The sequence below is a fragment of the Pezoporus wallicus genome, unplaced genomic scaffold (assembly GCF_028554395.1).
Source record: "Pezoporus wallicus isolate ANWC-B61680 ecotype Strahan unplaced genomic scaffold, APGP_CSIRO_Pwel_v1 contig_3656, whole genome shotgun sequence".
Lineage (NCBI taxonomy): Eukaryota > Metazoa > Chordata > Aves > Psittaciformes > Psittacidae > Pezoporus > Pezoporus wallicus.
In genome coordinates this window covers 766,030-787,157 of record NW_026642329.1, presented here as the reverse complement: position 1 = coordinate 787,157, position 21,128 = coordinate 766,030, and the positions used below count along the sequence as shown (strand labels likewise).

Sequence of the window (21,128 nt, the reverse complement as noted above, 5' to 3'; positions counted from 1 at the left end):
GTACAATTACATGCTTTGTTAGTGTTCTGAAATACTTTGGAATTTCTTCCTCGCAACTTTCCGTACTCTTTTGTTCTCATCCTAAAGTTCGCTCCCGTTTCTGCATCCTCTAATTTGTCTGATTTCACCTGCCTGTTGTCTGCTCTTATTTTGTGTTCTTCTGGGCTACTTACTCTGTTTCTCAAAGGGAAGAAGCAGGTGAAATGTGCACTTCTTCTTTATTGTTGTTTCTTAGGTACTAAAGATCAGTTTTACTTCTTGGGGGAAAGGAATGACTCTGTACTAAGCTGTATCCGAAATGTGATGAACTGGTTTGTGGGGTTTGGGGTTTGTTTGGCTTTTTTTTTTTTTTTTTGTAGCATAAACTGTGGTGTTTGTAGGAGTATGTGCTGCATTTTTAGGTAACCAACAGATAGCAAGGTCTCTTGAGATTGTTACATTCTGATTGTACTGCTGTTTGAAGAGGTGGTGTTTTTAGTTAGTGTTTACAGAGGGTTTGTACTTGAAATGTACTTTGATACAACCAGATAGTCCTCAAAGATGTTTTTTTATTTCTTTGAACACTTTGTCAATGAGACCCTGCAGTACAGCGTGTGAAGTCTTATCTGGACTCCATAGAATGTTGGAAGTGACAGTATCTGTGGTTTTGTTTGCTTGTGTGCTCTCCCAGCTCTTTTCATTCCCTTCTTTTCCATATTCAGTATTACAGAGATGTATGAAGCATCACAGCTGTTTCTCTGAAAAAGCCATTTTTATGAAGCTTTAGAACATACAGTACATGAGTGATAGAAATTGAATGTGACTGCCTGATCAAGTTACACTTTCCTTTGCCTGGGGGCATCTGTTAGTGTGTCTAGCTGTTACAGTTAGTTTGTTTAATGGTGTTAACAGTTCTGTCTTTTCTGTTTTACATATATAGCTGGAAGGGCCATGTGTTCTGCAAATACAGAAAATACGTAATGTTGCTTCACCAAAGGATAATGAAGAATCTCAGGCTGCTCCCAGAATGTTACGTTTACAGATGACCGATGGACACACAAGCTGCACAGCTGTAGAATACAGTAGCATGTCAAAAATAAGGTGAACAGCTTTGAAAAGAAAGTTTTACTTTGATGCTTGAATGTTCTTAAAATAACAAAAGTGTCCTTAGTAATATATGGAAAAATTGCTTGACATAACAAGCTTTCTTCTCAATTCCTTATATATAAAGGAGAAACTTAAATTCAGCATGTGAAGGTGTCTATGAATGTACTTCACTGTTTATGCTGACATAAAGGAACAAAGTACTTAAAGAAAGAGGATTTTTGCAGCCATCTGCTGAGTCCAAGTTGACATGGCATACAGCATTTTGGATGTGTGCAAACTTGAGCTAAATTCCCAATTTTTAGTAGTAGCAGATTTTGCCTGACTTTGGTAGTAGGAGTGTCACAGGCATGACACACCTAAGTTAATGAAACTAGTGCTGGCTTACCATGGGCAAGACATCAACTTGGGTTGAATTAGTAAATACTTGTTCAGTTAAAAATGAAGGGTAAGAGAGCTAATTCCTGTTGAACTTGGGATTTTTTCTTTTGTTTGGTTATGAAGATGCTGAAAATTATCTCCAGTATCTAGTCTCTGGAGTCATGGTGTGCTTTGCTTTTCACTTCAGTTCAGTTTACTTTGATTTAAAGAAAAATCTTCTTCCTCTCTATCTGCAGCTGCAGCAGTTAGATATAAATACATATTTCATTTCTGAATATCATCTTTTACTGTTAAACTGCCCCTTCTAAGCAGGAGCCAGTTTGCAGTTTAGAGTGGTGCTGCCTTAAAAGCACTTGATATTTTAATTTTAGCTTGAGCAAGCAGAACTCTCTGTGAAGAGAGCAGAAAAGGAAGGCAAACAGGCTCCTGTGTAAGTATATTTCTAGATCACAAAATGCTTAAAATGCCAAGCAGAAGATACAATTTGAAAGCGTTTAGATAAAAGCTTAAAAATGCCAGAGAGCTCATCACTGTAGTAATGTCATGAGCTCTTCTTTTCAAGTAACATGGTATAAAAATTCAATTTGTGTTGCATGTGGTTGTTTCAGGTTTGAAGACGAGCTCTTAACCTGGAATAATATGCTGTTTCAGTACATAATACTGAATTCAGTACATAAAAATCACAGTTTTCCTTAAAATTAAGTTCTTAATTACTAGTGTTTCCCCCTCCCACTCTTTGCATAATGTTAAATTTTTTTCCTCTGTTTTTCTTTCTTGTCTGTTCTTTCTGATCTCATTTTCTTTTATCGGAATAATTCCAAAAAGCCAGTAATATTGATAAGGTTAATGCCACTAGTGCTGAAATCAACTGACTCCCCTGTGAATGTTCCTCACCATGTGGCATGGTCCTGTGATTGCAGCAATAACTTTAGCGTATTACAAAGAGGTTATTGTGTCTCAGTTGAAAGGTTATAACTGACTGTGTCCTGCTTCTCACAAGAAAAATCAGTTTTCAGATTGTACTGCTTGTCACATATTTAAATTATGTCTTGAAGATGTGAGATTCTTTTATGCATTTGTTGCTGTTGTTTTTCAGAGTAGATTCACATGAAAAAAAGGTAAGGTACCCCCTCATGGGAGCTGACCGCAGAAAGCATCCGTATGTTTTCAGATTATCGATAGAGTAATGACAGAATTAGCACTTTAAAATGCATGGGGTTTATATTTATTCTGGTACGGTCCTGGCTGTTAGTAATGTATAGGAAGCTGCTTTTTGAACAGCTTTTTGTTTTCTCTTAAGTAAAATGCCTTAAAATCAGATGATTAACCATCTGGAGATTCTCCATTAACTATAAATACATCCTAGGATGAGGAACTTAGACAACTGAGATGCTTTCTTTTAGTCTAAACAAATCACATCTTTAGTTGGGTATTGTAAAACCGGATTTTAACCAGACAATTTGCAAACATTCATCTCTGTTACATGAATTTGCAGTGTGGCATTTTCATCTAATGCATGGGAAGTGTTCTAATAAAACTATTGGAAAGTATTATGCATATTGAAGGAAATATTGCAAAGGTTTTTGAGGCTGTTTTTTTTTTATTATAAAATGTGACAATGTTAGAAGTATAGTAGAATTAGAGTTTTATATGGTTTTGGTTGCATAATATCAATAAATGTATTTATGAAATAGATGAAGTATTTGGCTCTGTTTCTTTTTTTAGCCTGAACACTCCACCTGGAACAAAAATTAAGCTTTCAGGAGTTGTAGAAGTGAGAAATGGATTCTTGCTGTTGGATGACAGTAACACAGCAGTTCTTGGAGGTGAAGTGGAGCATCTTATAGAAAAGTGGGAATTACAAAGGGTGAGGTAACACCACTGGAATTGCCTGTCTTGCAGCATGTGTATTACATTTAATGACATCAAGCCTAATGCGTTGACTGTGAACTTTTATATGATAAGATTTTAGGTCTGTACTGTCCTAATATTTTTTAGGAATGCAGCCAAATATATGTGAACAGGTCTTATGTGTAATGTTGCAAATGAAGAAATTGTAAGTTGATCTTTATACAGGAACTGATTCCTTTCATATTCTGCAGGGATTGAAAACGTTAATCAAATATACTAAATTTATTTTAATGCAGTCATGTGTTGTTGCTTTCCTAAACAGTGTGCTTGGTACCAAAATATTATAAAACTATGCCTTTTCCAGTTGCCATCTGCAAACCGTATATTTTGACCAAAAAAAATATTGTAAGTATATGGAAAACATTGAAGTTGGTAATCTTAAGTGTGAATTCTGCATTGAAGATATCATCAGTTCTTTGGGTAAAGATCAGAAAGACAAAATTGGAGATTTTTAAATCTTTCAATAAGCCATAAATACTTGTAAGACCCTTTACTCCATTTTACCCTGGTTCCTGTCCCAATAGAAGAGAAGTTGCTGCAGGAAGACTTCTTCATATGCTTTCTCCAAAATGAGTGGAAATTCCTACGGCAGGAAGGTTACCCTGCTACCCCTTCAGTCCCAAATATTTGTCAGATAAGCTATCACTGCTAATACCGTACACCTCTCTATACAGTTTTACATCCCTGTCTTTATAACAGAGCTGTTGCTTATGAGCAGCCATCCAGAGGGACCTTGACACGCTTGTGAGGTGGGCTCATGTAGTTTAACCATGCCAAGTGCAAGGTCCTACACCTGGGTCGGAGCAATCCCAGGCACAGCTACAGGTTGGGCAGAGAAGAGATTCAGAGCAGCCCTGCGGAGAAGGACTTGGGGGTGTCAGTCGATGAGAAAATGAACATGAGCTGGCTACAGTGTGCGCTCACAGCCCAGAAAGCCAACCGTATCCTGGGCTGCATCAAAAGGAGCATGACCAGTAGGTCGAAGGAGGTGATCCTGCCCCTCTACTCTGCTCTCGTGAGATCTCACCTGGAGTATTTGCATGCAGTTCTGGTGTCCTCAACATAAAAAGGACAGAGAACTGTTGGAACAAGTCCACAGAAGGGCCACGAGAATGATCAGGACACTGGAGCACCTCCTGTATGAAGATAGGCTGAGAAATTTGGGTCTGTTTAGCCTGGAGAAGAGAAAGCTGCGTGAAGACCTCATAGCAGCCTTCCAGTATCTGAAGGGGACCTATAAGGATGCTGGGGAGGGACTCTTCATTAGGGACTGAAGTGATAGGACAAGGGGTAATTGGTTAAAACTTAAACAGGGGAAGTTTAGATTGGATATAAGGAAGAAATTCTTTACTGTGAGAGTGGTGAGGCACTGGAATGGGTTTCCCAGCGTGGTTGTGAATGCTCCATCCCTGGTGGTGTTCAAGGGTGGGTTACACAGAGCCTGGGGTGACATGATTTAGTGTGAGGTTTCTCTGCCTATGGCAGTGGGGTTGGAACTAGATGATCTTAAGGTCCTTTCCAACCCTAACTGTTCTATGATTCTGTGAATACGGTGGTCATTTGTGTGTAAAGTACTGCTTTTATTGATGCTAATGCTAATTTTGGAGCAGTCATTTGGTTGCATTTTATAGATTTGAACAAATTGAGCCACAACTTGCTTGAACTTGAGTTTCACAGTGTCCATTCTAGTAGATTCTGTTTGGCATCTTTTTTGTGGTCTTACATTTGAAAATATTTTGTAAAAAAAACGGAACAAAACCGAAAAGAAACAAACAAAAAATACAACCCCAAACCAAGCATTCCTGGTTTTAAATGTTTCATTAAAAAGAAGGTTCTGGGGCTGACAGCAGAAACATCCACTTTTATTGTTTTAATTCATATTTAGTATAAAGTCTTGTGAGTTCTAACTCCAGTTAAAAGGCACTAAGTTTTAAGATTTATGGGATGGAAGAGAGACATATGGAAATAATGCATTCTGAAGAATGCCATCTAATTTGTAAGAGAAGGGTCAGTAGAGTTTGTTAGCTTTCTTGGTGATATTCTTGACAGTCTGTTTTCATGTTTCTTCTATCTGGGCTTTGACAAATACATGTGGCTTTAAAAATATTAATTTGTTTTCGAGGTCAGTATCAAGCAATAACTCAGACATGTTCTGTTTACAAGAAAGAAGCCATTTAATAATCGTTGGCATGCTGCTGACTGCAACAACTTTCAGCACCTTTGGCAAGTTCTGTTGACTTTATGCGATATGGTTAAAAGAGAGGTAACTGAATTATCACTGATTCACTCTGGTAAGGTAAAATACAGAAAGTTAACTATTGTCTATTGCTGTTCCCTCAATTCTTTAGTTCCATGTTACAGTTTGCCAGAGTAGTTTTCTTTTTCTCATTGACCGTCTCACAGAGCATGATTAGGTTCCCGGCATGAATGTGGTCATGTCAGAAAAGCTGTGGGTGATGACAGATCAGTTTGGACAAGTGAAGCATGATCACTGGAAATTGTACTTTCAGTTCTAGATCTGGATTGACAGCTAGACAGATAGGGCTCAAACAGGTATATAGAAGCCAGATGCTACTCTGATAGCAGCTTCTTCATGAATTTGATGTTTCTGTTGTGTTCAGAAAGCTTTACAGAAGAGAATGGTTGACAAGTAAGATGATTGTCAACTCTCAGAGGTACTTTAGTGAGGACATGTTTTCGTCGCTACTGGTGTTTCAATCAGTGAGGATCAGTCTCTGTGAGACATTGCTGGTACCCTTCCTATTAAGGAGCACTTTGTATTGCTATTGGTGAAAATATCAGACAATATGTGAAGTGAAAGCTGAAGCAAATGTTGCTGAGATGATTGGTAAGCCTGTTTGGTAGGCCTTTACATTTTAAAACATAGAGTCTGTCAAGTTACAGATTAATTAAAAGTGAAGTTCTCAGTATACTTATTGAATCTTCTGTTTTGTGAAGGTGAGTCTAAATATTGTGGGTACCTGATGGGTGGAAGGGAGTAGTTTTATGCATATGTCATATTAGAAAGAAATGTGAAGGTATAATAGTATATAATATTTAGGAATTCAGTTTCAGCTTGTAAACCTTTGTTTCTTAAGAAATCCCAGTGGAAATGTTTGGTTTTTTTTTACCATCACAATCCAAATACAACAGAAAGGGCAAGAGAAGTGTCCTAAATGTATTTACAACAAAGTTCATTATAAATGATAGTTTCTGCTGTGCTATAAGCAAGTTTAATTGTAAGTTTAAAAAACATTGTTCTTGTTGTCAGTTTGCCTTTATTTTGTAGAAAGTGAAATTTAATTTCCAGAGCAGTTGTTCTCACTTCTCAAAACACTGTACTACCTGAGCAGACAGTGCCACAGCTGTTATTAACTATGAGGCAGAGGTCTTCCATTCTGGATAAGAATTTAATGCAATAAATAGTTAATGATTCAAAATCCATGCAGCTAAATGCTAGTAAATACACAGTTTTAAGTGTTTTTTTGCTATTTGCCAAAATACGTGTTTGATCAGTAGCTTTTCTTGTATGTGTTCCCTTGATTCTGATTTGGGAAAGAAAAAACAAAAGATGACCTTAAACATAACCATGTTCTTCCTGATTACAGAATATGAGGGATTAACTATGATCAAATGCTTAAGTTCTTAGGCTGTGGTATAAATATTTTTATTATAATTTGATTCAGTGCTGGAGTTCATTCCAGAATTGCCTACATTTCCCTAGATTCAAAAAAAAAGGTGTAGGGTTTATTAGATCTAGAGCATGTATACACCCTGGGGAAGCAAAGCAGCTTGGACAAGAGATTACTGTTGCACTCTGCTGCTTCCCTTAATAGATACTGGAAGGTATGATGAGCATGCTGCCGCGATCAGCCCTTGATTAGGTCATAATTCTAAGGCAACATTTTTAAGTGATCTGATTGAAACTAAAGCTGAAAATTTTTATGACTCCTGCACTTCTAAGTGCTTTGTTTTTAATGATTTATTGAATTACTTTATTAATGTTTTTTTTTCCTCCATGGTGTGAGGAAAAGGAATTTCAATTTTTAAAATCACTCTTGAAAGGAATTAATAACCATAAGTTATTTAGCAAATGGTCTCTGGTTCCTGAATAAAAGTAGCTAACTTGAAAAAAGTGGACCAAAAGTTTTTGATTTGGTAGTCAAATGAATCTCTGGCTACTTTTAAGAAATTCTCTGACAGTCTAATGGCTTAAAGCATATTAACATTTATACTGTATCTCACATGATGGAATTAAATCAATTTTACATCAGGTTACTAAATATATAACTGAATGTCATATATAGCATTAAGTAATTAAAACGTTCTCTGCCAGTGAAGAGCAGTAAATGATGTATGTAATCATACATGACTCTCCAGTAGGAGAAAAAAGGAAAATAAGAAATGAAAATGATAAAACATATTCACTTTAGGAAATGCAATTTTTAACAGCATTAAGGACTGGTTCTTTTTTCCACTTCTGAAACCAAATACTGCTGTGTAATACAAAATAATTGACATATAACTGAATGTCAATTTTTTCAGTGAATTTCATTTTCTTGCAGGTTGCTACTATTGTCCCAATTCATAAAGAAAGAGAAAAACTGTATCAACTATGACCAGATATTTTAATGCAGTGTTTTACAAATTCATCTTTTTACTGTTGTTGGTGACTAGTAACCTGTATTATTTGAGGATGCTTTGTTTTCAGACCTAGGTCACTGATTGACTGACTGTGGCTGAGAGTTTAGAGCACTTCTGTTCTATAGATACTATGTATCAGTAATCATTAGTCTCACCATTATGGTCTTTGCAGTCCAAAGATCTTGGCACATGTACCATGCTTTTCATGAGGCCATATGGGAAATTTCCTACCGACACAGTATTTTGTTTCCAGGAGTGGCAAAAAGAGATGTTTTTTAGAGAAAGCCTTCACACAGCCTTCACATCCAGAATTGCTGTATTCTGTTTTATCCTTTCAATATTTGTATATTCATGGGTTCATGAGTATCACAGAATGGCTGAGGTTGGAAGGGACCTCTGGAAGTCATCTGGCCCAACATCTCCACCTAAGCAAGGCCACCTCCCCAGGCAACCTATGCCAGTGCTTAATTTTGCAAATTTTCACTTTTTTTTTGTCTTCCTGCTCCTCATCCAACCTTTTTCTTAAGTGCCTCAGGATTTTAAGTATTATCATTGGGTTTTAATGCTTAAAATGTTCATCTCACAAGTTTCATATGCATCCTGAAATAGAGACATTTGTCATACAGTCTGTTTTCTGCTTACAATTTATTAATCGTCAATTTTCTTTTACAGAGTTTAGCAAAACACAATAGGAGTAACATTGGAACAGAAGGTGGCCCTCCACCTTTTGTACCTTTTGGGCAGGTACAGTATGCTTCTCTTTGTTATTTCATAGAAACACCCTGTATCATGATATTTAGGGGGCCTGGTTACAGTTAGATAAAGGCTATCAAAGCACCTTAGATCACAGTGGCTTGGATCTAAGAATAGTCCCTTTGCTATGCTAACTTACATTCAGTGTTTTTCCTCACAATTTCAAACTAAAATTAGTATATATGTGGAGCCTTTTAAGTCTTCCTGTCAGGCCTTCTAGGTGCTAACATAGTCCTTTCTTAAATGCCAAAGGTACTTACAAGAATCATAATAGCTTCATCTTGAAATAATCTTAAAAATGTAAAAGTCATTCTTTTCAGCCTTTTTAGTGGGCCAGAGGAGTGTGTTTTCAGCAAAGATATCTAGATGTAAGACATACCGATGTATGTCATACATACAATATAAGACAAAAATGTCTTACATTTTTTCAGTCATATTCTGTATGTAAAATTGTGCTACTCCAACAGAATAATACTTTTTTCAAAGGAGACTAGGCAGAAGAATTAAAACTTTCTTTTGCATTTTCAGAAATGTGCATCTCATGCACAAGTGGACAGCAGAGACCTCGATCGCAGAAAGACTCTGCAAATGACAAATACAGTGAAAACTATTGCAGACAATGATGAATTTGAAAAGCAGAGAACAGCTGCTATTGCAGAAGTAGCAAAGAGCAAGGAGGTGAGAATGCATGTGTGTGGCATTTTACTTACTGTGAATTATGATAATTCCATGATGATAATTCCACCTGTCTTTTGTGTTATTTTAAGTATTTCTCTCTTAAATGGCAAATGCTTTCTGATGTTTGCCTGCTTATCGTTCTAATGATATATCTTTAAAAAAAGAAATCAGAAATTTGTCCTTTTGGCTTGATGGGTATATTCTTTCTAAAGCAAATAATTTAAAAACATATCGTAATGTTTTATTGTAGATACGATTTTGATTTGATACCACTATTTAAAATATGTTTTTACAATTTAGTAAAATTTAAGTAATAAATAAATATTATCAATTTTTATCTGCTCTTTGCAGTTCTCAAACCCCCATAATTCCCTTTATGCAATCTGAAAGAATAGCCGGGAAGTTTAGTTCTATTGTGTCAGAGTTCTTATATCCTCCCTCAGTTTTATCTTAGTTTATTTTTCAGATTTGCTTTTTAAGTTATAAAAATCTAGAATTATGTCCTCTTTTAACAGCCTCATTTGGGCATAGAGGAAAAAATGCTTACGTAGTAAATGCATGTGTGTAAATTAATGCTTTATTTGTTGATGCAAAGCTTAATCATGAAAAATACTGCTGCATCAAATTTACTGTGCTTATTCTACTAGGTAAACATTAAGCCTTATTATCCTAAGTTCTGTTTAGTGAAGTGTTTTTTGTTTTTTTTTGTGCTTACCTAAAGACCAAGACATTTGGAGGAGGAGGTGGTAGTAGCAGAAGTAATCTCGGTGTGAGTGCTGGAGGGAATCGTAACAGGGAACTGTTCCAGAAAGAGAAGATAACAAAACCTGAGGGAAAGAATGAAGGTGTTTACCGAGAACTGGTAAGGTAGAAGGGACTTTAAACATGTAATATTAAAAAACAAACTAACAAAAATAAAGCCAAAAGACCCTGAGGAATAATGGCTTTCCTTTCAATTTGTTTTGAAGTCTGTTTAGAATACTTAAAGTGCTTTTGTACATTACTGAGATAGTTATGAGTATTGGTGTTAATTTTTTGATTTTACAAACCCCATGTTATCCTACCCAGTAAAATTTAAAACTAAGTCCTCACAAAAGAAAAGTGGTGGTATATGTGGTATAGGACATTACAATGCCTTTTTTTTTTTTTTAAATAAGCTTAATATTTTTTGCATGTTAACATTAATTCATTTTGGGCAGCATGACTTTCATCCTTCAATTTCAACACATCAAATAATATTTTAAGAACTTTTATTCTGAATTAATATTTAAGAGTCCGTTTTAAACCATTTCTTTAACATTGAGAAAACGAAGTGTACTCTGACATTTAAAATAACAAAATAAAATACTTTTGTCACGACAAGGGAATGTCATGCTCATGTTGCCACAAGTAATGTTTCCTTTTGAGTAAGACGGGTTACCACTGGACAGTCTGAACTGTGACCCTTAATACATCATTTTCCAATGTATTTCATTACTTTATCCTTAATAAGAAGTGTTCTTTAGGATTGCTGCATTGGATTAAGTAGGTATAAAATGAGCAGTCATTGATGTTTCAGTTTTGATTACTTCAGCAATCTAGAAGTTTATGATGAAGGAAGTATTTGCTATAAAGAACAATTCAGGAGAAGAATTTCCAAGTATGCAAAAACAGTGATTCTGATTTGAGGGATAAAAGCAGACTGAAAGAGGCATTGTAACAGTGTAGTAACTCAATGAACCAGTATTAAAATATTGATTATAACTTCTATTTGAATATTTTCTGCCTACCTTTTACCAAAAGTTTAACAATGAGAAGAAAGGAGATTTAGGAATAGTAACTGCCTGGTACTATTTTGTTTGTGTAGTATGTATCATAATCTCACAGCAAGGAGAGCTTCCAGCAGCACAATCTTCAACACTGTACTCAGAAATGTCAATACAGAATTGTAGAAGCACAGGCTGAAAGGACCTCAAGAGGTCATTTAGTTATCCCTCTGCCCAGTGTACAACCAGTGGTACACCTTGTCATTCTTTGCAAGTGTGCTTTTACCTAAATAGACTTAACCCCCCACAAACCAGACGTATAGCACCATTTCCTCCCATCCCCACCAAAAGAACCCCAAAACCTACAGTTGTTTGAAGTACATTGTTTTCCGATTTTTTTATGAACTGCAAGAAATTTGTCTTCACTGCACTGTAAAATGGCAGTACTTCCAACTTACCAGAACTCAGTATTATATCATTTACCACATGTAGGTGCTGTTCAGAAGAAGAAAATATGAACCCACTAAGCATATATAAAAATCCTTCTTAAGTTATAAGTAAAGATTTTAAGATCCTAAAGCAATGAATAACGAACGTCCATGGGACTCCAGTGAAGCCTGTGTTTGGTTACAGCTGTTGCAGTACATGATTAACTGGCATCATTTGTTTGGGTGTGGGATGAGAAAGGACAGAGGGCCTAGTCCCATTTCATGTTTAGTGCATGTAGGACTATCTGCACTAGAAGAGGCAGTTCTCAGTTGAGTGCTTTAACGCACAGTGTAGATGCAAGGTTATTTTCTGTAATTAATGCTCTGTGATTCCTGCTTTACCTTTTTGCCATCACGCTCTATGATATTTAGAATAAGAAGGCCGGTATTTCTGTGGAAGTAGATTGTATTTCTTCACTTACTTCTATAGAACCACTAGTGATTATATTTTCTCCATGTTTAAAGAAGTGTATAACTGTGTGTGTGTATACCTGGGTTTTGTATTGTCTGTAAAATTTGTAAAAGGGTTCAAGCAGGAACAAATGACTAGTTTTTATATTAGTATTACTTTGAGAGTTTCCTTTTGGTTTTCATCTAGAGAATGTGTATTACAACCTGTCATCCTATTCCAGTGTGCAGTGAAGGAAAAGGTATGCTAGGGGAATTTGTGCTTGAAACCTGCATAATACGGGAACTGAAAACTGTTGAATTAAAAATCATCATAAGAATAGTGTTACCCCCCCCCCCCCCACTAGCCTAAGAGAGATTGTATGCGAAGATCTTACATGAAACTGAAATAGTTACCATCAGTGAAATATGAAGTAGAGTTTCAATTAAAAATTAATGAAAATTAGTCAAATCTGATGGTTTTATAGAGGCTTTGTTGTATCTTATGATTAGTTCTGTGTGTACTGTTTATTTCAGGTTGACGAAAAGGCTCTAAAACACATAACAGAGATGGGTTTCAGCAAAGAAGCAGCAAGACAGGCACTTATGGATAACAGTAATAACCTAGAGGCGGCATTAAATTTTCTTCTGAACAACAATAAGCAGAAACCCATTCAGGGACCACCACCTAGAGGTAAAACATTCAAAGAGAGCTTTAAAACAGTGTTTACAAGCAAAGGAATTGTATATGGTGGATTACTAATGTACTTATAGGAGGGCGTATCTGCGTGTTTTTTTCCTGCAAGTTAGAGTGCATCACAAATGTAAAGCGAATACTTAGAAAAGGCCTCCAGGTATTGTATTTTATCAAAATTTTTGAATTTAGAGTCACAGATTTGAATCTCCTTAAATGGAAAATGTCAGTATCTATTTTGTCCATGCATTTTTTTTCTTTAATAGAAAATAAAAGCATTTTCTAAATCAAAAGCTGTGTACATTTCTTGTTAATTTATTTCCCACTCACAAATAACTTCTGATGTTTACAGGTAAAGGGAAGGGCCGAGGTCGAATAAGACCTGAAGATGAGGAGGAGCTAGGAAATGCCAGACCGTCTGCACCAAGCACACTGTTTGATTTCTTGGAATCCAAAATGGGTACTCTAACAGTAGAGGGTAAGTATTTAAATTAATGTATCTAGAACCAGTTCGAATGTGTTAGCAGAATTCTCTTTCCTAACTTTGTCATCTAAAAGATGGTTCCTAGAACTTCCTCCACAGTCAGCCATATAAAATCGAGAGTGCTAGAGAGCAGTTCCTCTCCTTGAAGACAGCTCAAATAAATCAGACTGTGGTGGTTTGTTCATCCGTCTCGTTTATGGAAGAACTTAGGGTGTTTGTTTCAGGCTTAGATGTCTAAAAGTCAGTAATTTTGACATAAATCCTAGTGTCTTAATCTAATTCGATAAAGGCTTTCACAACTTTTATTTATGAACAACATGAAAGTCCATTAAAAAAAAAAAGGTGATAACCTCAGTCCTCTTTCCTCAGTTTGTGATAAGTTTAATTGGTTTTGTATTGCCTCTCTTGGGTGGGAGAGGAAGAAGGGGAAGTGGGAACCAAAATCAAACCACAACTTTTTGACTGCTCTAAAATACTACACAGCTATTTTCAGCTGGTTTTCCTGTTTAATAACTGTAAGGACAGAATGAAAGGTAGGAGTTTAGAAAGAGGGAAGCCATATAGTCCCTTGGGTCTAATCCAGAAGACCTGGGATTTTTGTCCTTTTTTACTTTTCTTTCTTAAGAAGCCATACAAGAATGTAGTCTATACACCAGGATGTCTGGTTTAAGTCTAAATCAGGCAGTACTTAAGAAACTGTAACAGGTGCATTAAAAGAAAAAAGAAGAAAATCCATACAACCTGAGGTCTGTAGAGGCTGCTGTAATATTAAAGTAGAACTCATGGTAAACTGAGTAATAAATGAAGTGTTTTGTTTTTTTTTTTCTTCTGGGTATGGCCTTGGAGGTGTTTCAGTGGCCAACATGAAATGAAAATACCTGCTTCCATTATTTAACATGAAAGTTTTGTGATAGAGTTGTAATTTTTTTCTCCCTACAAAAGGAGACTTTTCATAGAGAATGAAGGAAAGGTTATAGTAGTTTATACAAACTGCATGATATTTTTGAGCTTTCTAAGGAGTGAATGCATTTAAGGAATGACTGCATTTATATGTAATTATTTTTTTAACTTAAGTTCCAAACCAGTGATCATTTACTGTTAATAATGAGTTCTTGCTTTGTGTATTTTCACTGGATTTGGGATTTAAAAAAAAAAAGAGGTAATATGGAAAAAGTGGACAACAGACTTGTAGTAAATGAAAGTGAACGTGTTGCCCTGTTTGGAAAGGTATGAATGGCTGTAATGTCAATAGGCACCTGCATCTGAAATACAGGTAGAAAGAACATCCCCATCTCTCTGGTTAGTCTAATGAGAGATTTTTTTGTTAAATGTATGATTTTTGTTTGTACTTTATATGTTTAAAAGAGGTATAAATATTTGCCCTGTTTTGCTGTGGCAGTGAATTTAAGCTTGGGTGTATTTAAGAGTCATTATTGAATTAGAAATGAAGACATGAAGCTATGTAGACTCTGTCAGTGCATTAGACCTTCGTTTTCTGTGACAATTATTAGGGCTGTCCACTCTCCATTGAATACATCGCATATTTCTTATTATCTTTTTTTTATCTTTTGAAGCTTTGAGGCTGCACACTTAGAGTTGCTACTCGCATAAGCATTTTGCATTAGTGTGAATATTTTTTTTGCAGCCTGGAGCAACTAAAAGGTCAACATATCCAGGTGGAAGGAGACGTAAGAGTCTAGAAATTCAGTTCTTGGACCTGTACTATGTTTTTGTCCAAACATGAGGAAAGAACAGCAAAGAAAAAGGACACAAGCTTTGTCAGAAAACTTGCCTCAACAGAGGGGCTTAGGAGTTAATGAACATCCTGGTGAACCCCAGTGTCTCTTGATGTTGCTAGTAGAATTAGATGTACTGTGAGCCATTTTAGAGTTCACTAAACATTTTTATGATGAGATAAGGTTTAAGTATGAAGAGAACGGCATTTGCATACAAATCTGATAGCTTACAATTATTTGATAGCAAGTACTGTGTTGTTGCTGTACCTAGGCTGAGTTTCATTACAACAGTTTCTTTATTTTTGCCTGCAAAATAAGTTATTTTATAGTTAAATGTTGTTTTATATTTGAGTTGCATTTAGGTCTTACTAAAACACTTTGTAGAAAGTGAACAAAAAACATGCAAGAGAGTTCCTTTTCTTATGTGTGTTATAGAATCATAGAACAGTTAAGGTTGGAAAGGAACTTCAGATCATCTAGTTCCAACCCCACTGCCGTGGGCAGGGACACCTCGCACTAAACCATGCCACCCAAGGCTCTGTCCAACCTGGCCTTGAACACCACCAGGGATGGAGCATTCACAACTTCCCTGGGCAACCCATTCCAGTGCCTCACCACCCTAACAGGAAAGAACTCTTACTTACATCCAATCTAATTTCCCCTGTTTAAGTGTTAACCCATTACCCCTTGTCCTGTCACTACACTCCCTAGTGAACAGTCCCTCCGCAGCATCCTTATAGCCCTCCTTCAGATACTGGAAGGCTGCTATGAGGTCTCCACGCAGCCTTCTCTTCTCCAGGCTAAACAGCCCCAACTTTCTCAGCCTGTCTTCATACGGGAGGTGCTCCAGTCCCCTGATCATCCTCATGGCCCTCCTCTGGATTTATTCCAACAATTCCATGTACTTTCTATGTTGAGGACACCAGAGCTGCACACAGTACTCCAAGTGAGGTCTCACGAGAGCAGAGTAGAGGGGCAGGATCACCTCCTTCGACCTACTGGTCATGCTCCTTTTGATGCAGCCCAGGATACGGTTGGCTTTCTGGGCTGCGAGTGCACACTGAAGATGGCTCATGTTCATTTTCTCATCAACCAGCACCCCCAAGTCCTTTTCCACAGGGCTGCTCTGAATCTCTTCTCTGCCCAACCTGTAGCTGTGCCTGGGATTTTTCCGACCCAGTTATAGGACCTTGCACTTGTCATGGTTAAACTTCATAAGCTTCATAATTTCATAAACTTCAGAAACTTCCTTCAGCCCACCTCACAAGCGTGTCAAGGTCCCTCTGGATGGCATTCCTTCCCTGCAGCGCATTAACCGAACCACACAGCTTGGTGTCATCGGCAAACTTGCTGAGGGCGCACTCAATCCCACTGTCCATGTCACTGACAAAGATGGTGAACAAGACCAGTCCCAACACTGATCCCTGAGGGACACCACTCGTTACTGGTCTCCAGCTGGACATTGAGCCATTGACCACAACTCTTTGCATGAGGCCGTCCAGCCAGTTCTTTATCCACCGAGTGGTCCATCCATCAAATTGATGTCTCTCCAATTTAGAGACAAGGATGTAGTGTGGGACAGTGTCGAACGCTTTGCAGAAGTCCAGGTAGGTGACATCAACTGCTCTACCTCTGTTCGTCAGTTCTGTAGCCCCATCATAGAAGGCCACCAAATTGGTCAGGCAGGATTTCCCCTTAGTGAAGCCATGCTGGCTGTCACCAAGCACCTTGTTGATTTTTCATGTGCCTTAGCATGCATTCCAGGAGAATCTGCTCCAAGATTTTGCCAGGCACAGAGGTGAAACTGACTGGTCTGTAGTTCCCTGGGTCATCCATTTTCCGCTTGTTGAAAATGGGGGTTATATTTCCCTTTTTCCAGTCTTTGGGAACTTCACCTGACTGCCATGATTTTTCAAGTATGATGGCCAGCGGCTTAGCAGCTTCATTCTCCAGCCCCTTCAGGACCCGTGGATGGATTTCATCAGGTTCCATGGACTTGTGTACATTCAGGTTCTTAAGATGGTCTCGAACCAAATCCTCTCCTACAGTGGCCCTAAGGTCTTCATTCTTGCAGTCCCTGTGTCTGCTTTCCAAGACTTGGGTGGTGTGGTCAAAGCCTTTGCCAGTGATGACTGAAGCAAAGAAGACATTCAGAACCTCAGCCTTCTCCAAATCATGTGTAGCCAGTTCTCCTGATAGCTTCCAGAGAGGGCCTGCGTTGTCCCTAGTCTGTCTTATATTCGCTACATACCTGTAGAATCCCTTCCTGTTATCCTTAACCTCCCTAGCCAAGTTGAATTCTAACTGGACCTTGGCTTTCCTAACCTGGTCCCTAGTTTCTCGGACAACATCCCTGTGTTCTTCCCAGGCCACCTCTCCTTATCATTTGTTTATGGTGTGTAGCCACAGGTTTATATCTTTCTGTATGAAATGTAGCTGGTTGTAGATCAGACATTTATAACGTGAATCTTCACTGTATTTCTCAGAAATTTTAACTTTTTAGTGAAAATAACTTTCAAATAACAGACATGCTGCATTTTCAGATACAATTTTGTAAGCAGTTTAGGTAATAAATGCAATCTCATTTTCAAAAGCATATGTAGGGAATTATGTTTGAGAGATATCTTTTGACAACTCTTTTTGCTTACCAAAGGTGAGTTAAGGCTTTTACAGTGAACAGAAATGAAAACAGTGGTAGTGTGTTTCTCTTGCTTTAGAAACATTCATTTTTCTTTGGTTAAGATTTGTGCTTATATCGTCAGATTAGAGAACGCTTCTATGTGTGACTGAAAGATATTTAAAGGAAAAATAATAGAAATAGTCCCCATGGGATATGTTTTTCATGTTGTCAGTAATTTTATAGTAAATAAGTAATAGAAATTTACCAAGAAGTGTGAAATCAGTGACTTGTGTCTTTTAAAATGGTATTACTGGTTGATAATGTTTGCTTAGGCAAACTTTTATCATCCTTTGGGTTTAGTATCTGTATGCAGCTAACATTCTGTAGTGCAATAAAGCATAGTATTATGTGAGTAAAAAAAAAAAAATGATATATTAGCATACAGTGTTTGAAAGATAAATATACTTTGCTTTTGTGTTTTCCCACTTAAATAAAAATAAGAATATCCATAAATGCCATAAGAAGAAAAATGTAATCTGTGACAACTTTGCAAAGGTTTTGTACTCCTTCAGTTGCCAACAGTTCTGGCATATTTGCTAGTGTGATACACAGGGTTCTTGGGTTTGTGGGTTTTTTAACAGTATGTTGGGTTTTTAGCATTATGTGCAATCTGGTGTACTATTCCTGAGTCATGCTTCTCTGGAAAAATCAGTTGTTAGCATTTTTTAAGATTTCACAAAGTGATCCAATTATTTTTTAAAAACCTTGAAGTATTTCTGTGTTTTTTCCTTCTGAAGAAATAATAATGCATGCGCTCTTACTGACTGGTTTTGGGAAATCAATTGGCTTTAAAGTACTTGCTCAGTTTCATTTTTTTAGTTTGTTTTCTTATTGAATGTGTCCAGCCTCTCTTTCTATGCCAGGTTTTGGTTTTAACTTGCAGAGTCTTCTTCAGATGGATTTTTCAAGAAGTGCAAAGGCTTTTGCTGAATTGCAGGCTTCTGGTCTCTTTTTAGAAATGCTTTTTTTCTTTGCCAAATTTGAGAAAACCTCTGCAGTCTGATGAATGCAAACGCATCTTAAAAATAATTTAACGCAAGTGCTGTTTTTCTGCCATTTTTATGCCTGTGGTTGAAAATAATCTCATTTAAATTCTTAATTAATAGTTGGCTGAAGTTCCATGGGAACTGAGATGACTCAAGTGTTAACAGTGCTTGAGGAGTGCTTATGTATCTGCAGTGATTATACTTACAACTGTGAACTCTTAAGTCGTGAAGCCTGCATCCAGGTGTTTGCAGAAGACAAGATGTATATTACTAGCTGCTTTTTTTTTATTTCATTTGATCCTACTGTCAGTTGTTAGCAGTAGAGACATGTAGTTTTCTCTTAGTATTAGAAAAGCAGTGGTCAAGAAATGAAAGGCAACTCAGGGAAACTGCAAGTAACAACTCAGAAATGTAATGTTACATAGCCAAGTATAAGGTGTCTTCATTGATTTTTTTTTTTTTTTTTTTTCTGCCCAGTAACTGTAGTAAGAGGGCCCAGGCAGGCAGGTTTTTCTGCATTTATATGTAGCATAGTAGAGCCTCCACTCAATATAAGCCGAGATTGATTGTTCTGCAGTATTTCTGACCCATATTCCTCTCCCATATCATCTCTAAAATTCCATTTCTTTTCTAGCTATTCAGAGAGCTGACCTTTGTGTAGGGATAGTGGTTTTAAATAAATGAGCACACCCCTACTATTACATTGAGGATATCATTACCTGGAATGGCCGTATTTATCATTATCGTAAGCGTTAGGCTTCTATACACTTCAGGCAGACTACAGTTTCTTCTAAAGGGCTGAGAGTCTCTGCAGAAGCAAAAAACAAAAGGCAATTTTGCTGAACTGAGATAAATATCTTTTTAGTTCTGTGTCATGCCCGATTTTCTTCAAGATTTACTGATGTGGTCTGGGGAGAAGGGGTCAGAAAAGAACAGGTTTTTTCTTCTCAAGTACACAGAGGATTGATTTGCTTTTCTCTGTGTCTCACTCCTGGTGTTCTCATCTAGTGTTTCTAATTACACCCGAAGCCTCAGTGCTTTTGAGAATTTTTAAATTCACTTCTGGTTTTGCAGTAACCAGGGCAGATGGTTCTGTTTGTGAACAGGAACCCAGAACAGTTGTTTAACTTGTTAGCTCTGATTTGGTACCTTTTTGTGGTTGGATTTAGACCAAGTAGAAAAACATGGATGAATTTAAATACCTTTTTGTTTTGTTTAGGAGGTACGTCTGTTCCTTTTTAGAGATAAGACAGCATGCTAAACTTTTGGGGATTTTTTAAATGTTTATTTATTTATTAGTTTTAAGAAGTATGAATCAGTTATTAGAAAACAAGTTGTTTCATCTCCTTTTTCACAGTTAATGAAATATTAAGTAATTCTAGCTCTTAAAAGCGTTAAATACCCATCTCCCGTAATCTGCTAGTTGTTTAATTGTAAACCATAGCATATACTCACTGTACTCGATTTAAATTAAATGCAAAGAACTAACACAAACTCATAGTTTTATACTTATTTATTTCTAGCTGTGAGTGGCTGGTGACACATGTGAAAATATTTCTGTGTTGAAATTAAGTAGTTTGAGTTTTGGTTGGCAAGAAAAACCTGCTGACAGTGAGAGATAACAGACATAGTAAGCAGAATTGCTGTCAACTATCTGCCTTTGCTTGCACTTGGATTATTCCTCCTACTGAACACAAAAGATTTTTCCATTCATCATCTTATTTTTCTTTTGTTATGAGGAACAGTTCATCCATTCTTGCCAGCTTAAATAAGTAGACACAAGGATTATCAGGGAGAAGAAAACAGTGCCAAGAGCTCTGACGATAGAATTAAGAAATAATGGACAAAATGCTGAGAACCAGGCATGTTTCAGACACTTCCTCTCTTCAGTTTTTTGGGGCTGAGAACAGGCTGGTGTTTCCATCTGCTCAGGATCCAAAGCCACAAAAGCTCTTGTCAGGCATCTACACCTTTGAAAGATTGAAGCAAAGATCAAATTGTTAATCATTACTTATTTATTTGTTATTACATGGAGTAGGCTGTGAGAAACAAAACCATGTTTTTGGTTGGAGCATTGACCCAGAGCTTTTCAAGCTGCTTATCAAAGACTTTTCCCAGGCTGCTTTTTCTTTTTCTCAGCAAACTTGTCAGTTTTCTTCTTCAAATATGCAACCTATAACTACAGTCCATACTCTTGTGGTGGTTTGAGTGATGCTGTATGATGTCAGTATCACATGGACTCTTGGCCTCTGCACACTCTTTATCTGAGCATATCTCACCTGATCGTTATATTCTCTATTGCCAATGTTATCTGCAGGAGATAAATGACAGCCAGACGTACTGACTGTGTAGGAGGGTTTCCAAAGAATTGCCTTTGGCAGAGGTTTTCATACTATCCATTAAATCTTCATGCAGATGTCCCTCAAAAGAACAGGACTTCAGTGGAAAGCAAGCATTTATTGCAAGTAGAAGGATACA

At 37.0% G+C, this 21,128-nt stretch overlaps 1 protein-coding gene across 3 annotated transcripts in view; it reads left to right on the top strand.

Moving 5' to 3' along the window:
• The window catches only part of TDRD3 (tudor domain containing 3), a 96,255-nt gene that overhangs the window by 56,415 nt on the left and 18,712 nt on the right, over window positions 1–21,128 (top strand). For 2 of the 3 annotated variants that reach the window (XM_057428907.1, XM_057428908.1), the window contains 7 exons: window positions 920–1,080; window positions 3,190–3,331; window positions 8,692–8,763; window positions 9,301–9,450; window positions 10,172–10,312; window positions 12,608–12,764; window positions 13,117–13,242. In XM_057428907.1, coding sequence (XP_057284890.1) covers window positions 920–1,080; window positions 3,190–3,331; window positions 8,692–8,763; window positions 9,301–9,450; window positions 10,172–10,312; window positions 12,608–12,764; window positions 13,117–13,242 — 949 coding nt within the window. The remainder of the gene's footprint in view (window positions 1–919; window positions 1,081–3,189; window positions 3,332–8,691; window positions 8,764–9,300; window positions 9,451–10,171; window positions 10,313–12,607; window positions 12,765–13,116; window positions 13,243–21,128) is intronic. The other variant, XM_057428909.1, reaches the window with a different exon arrangement.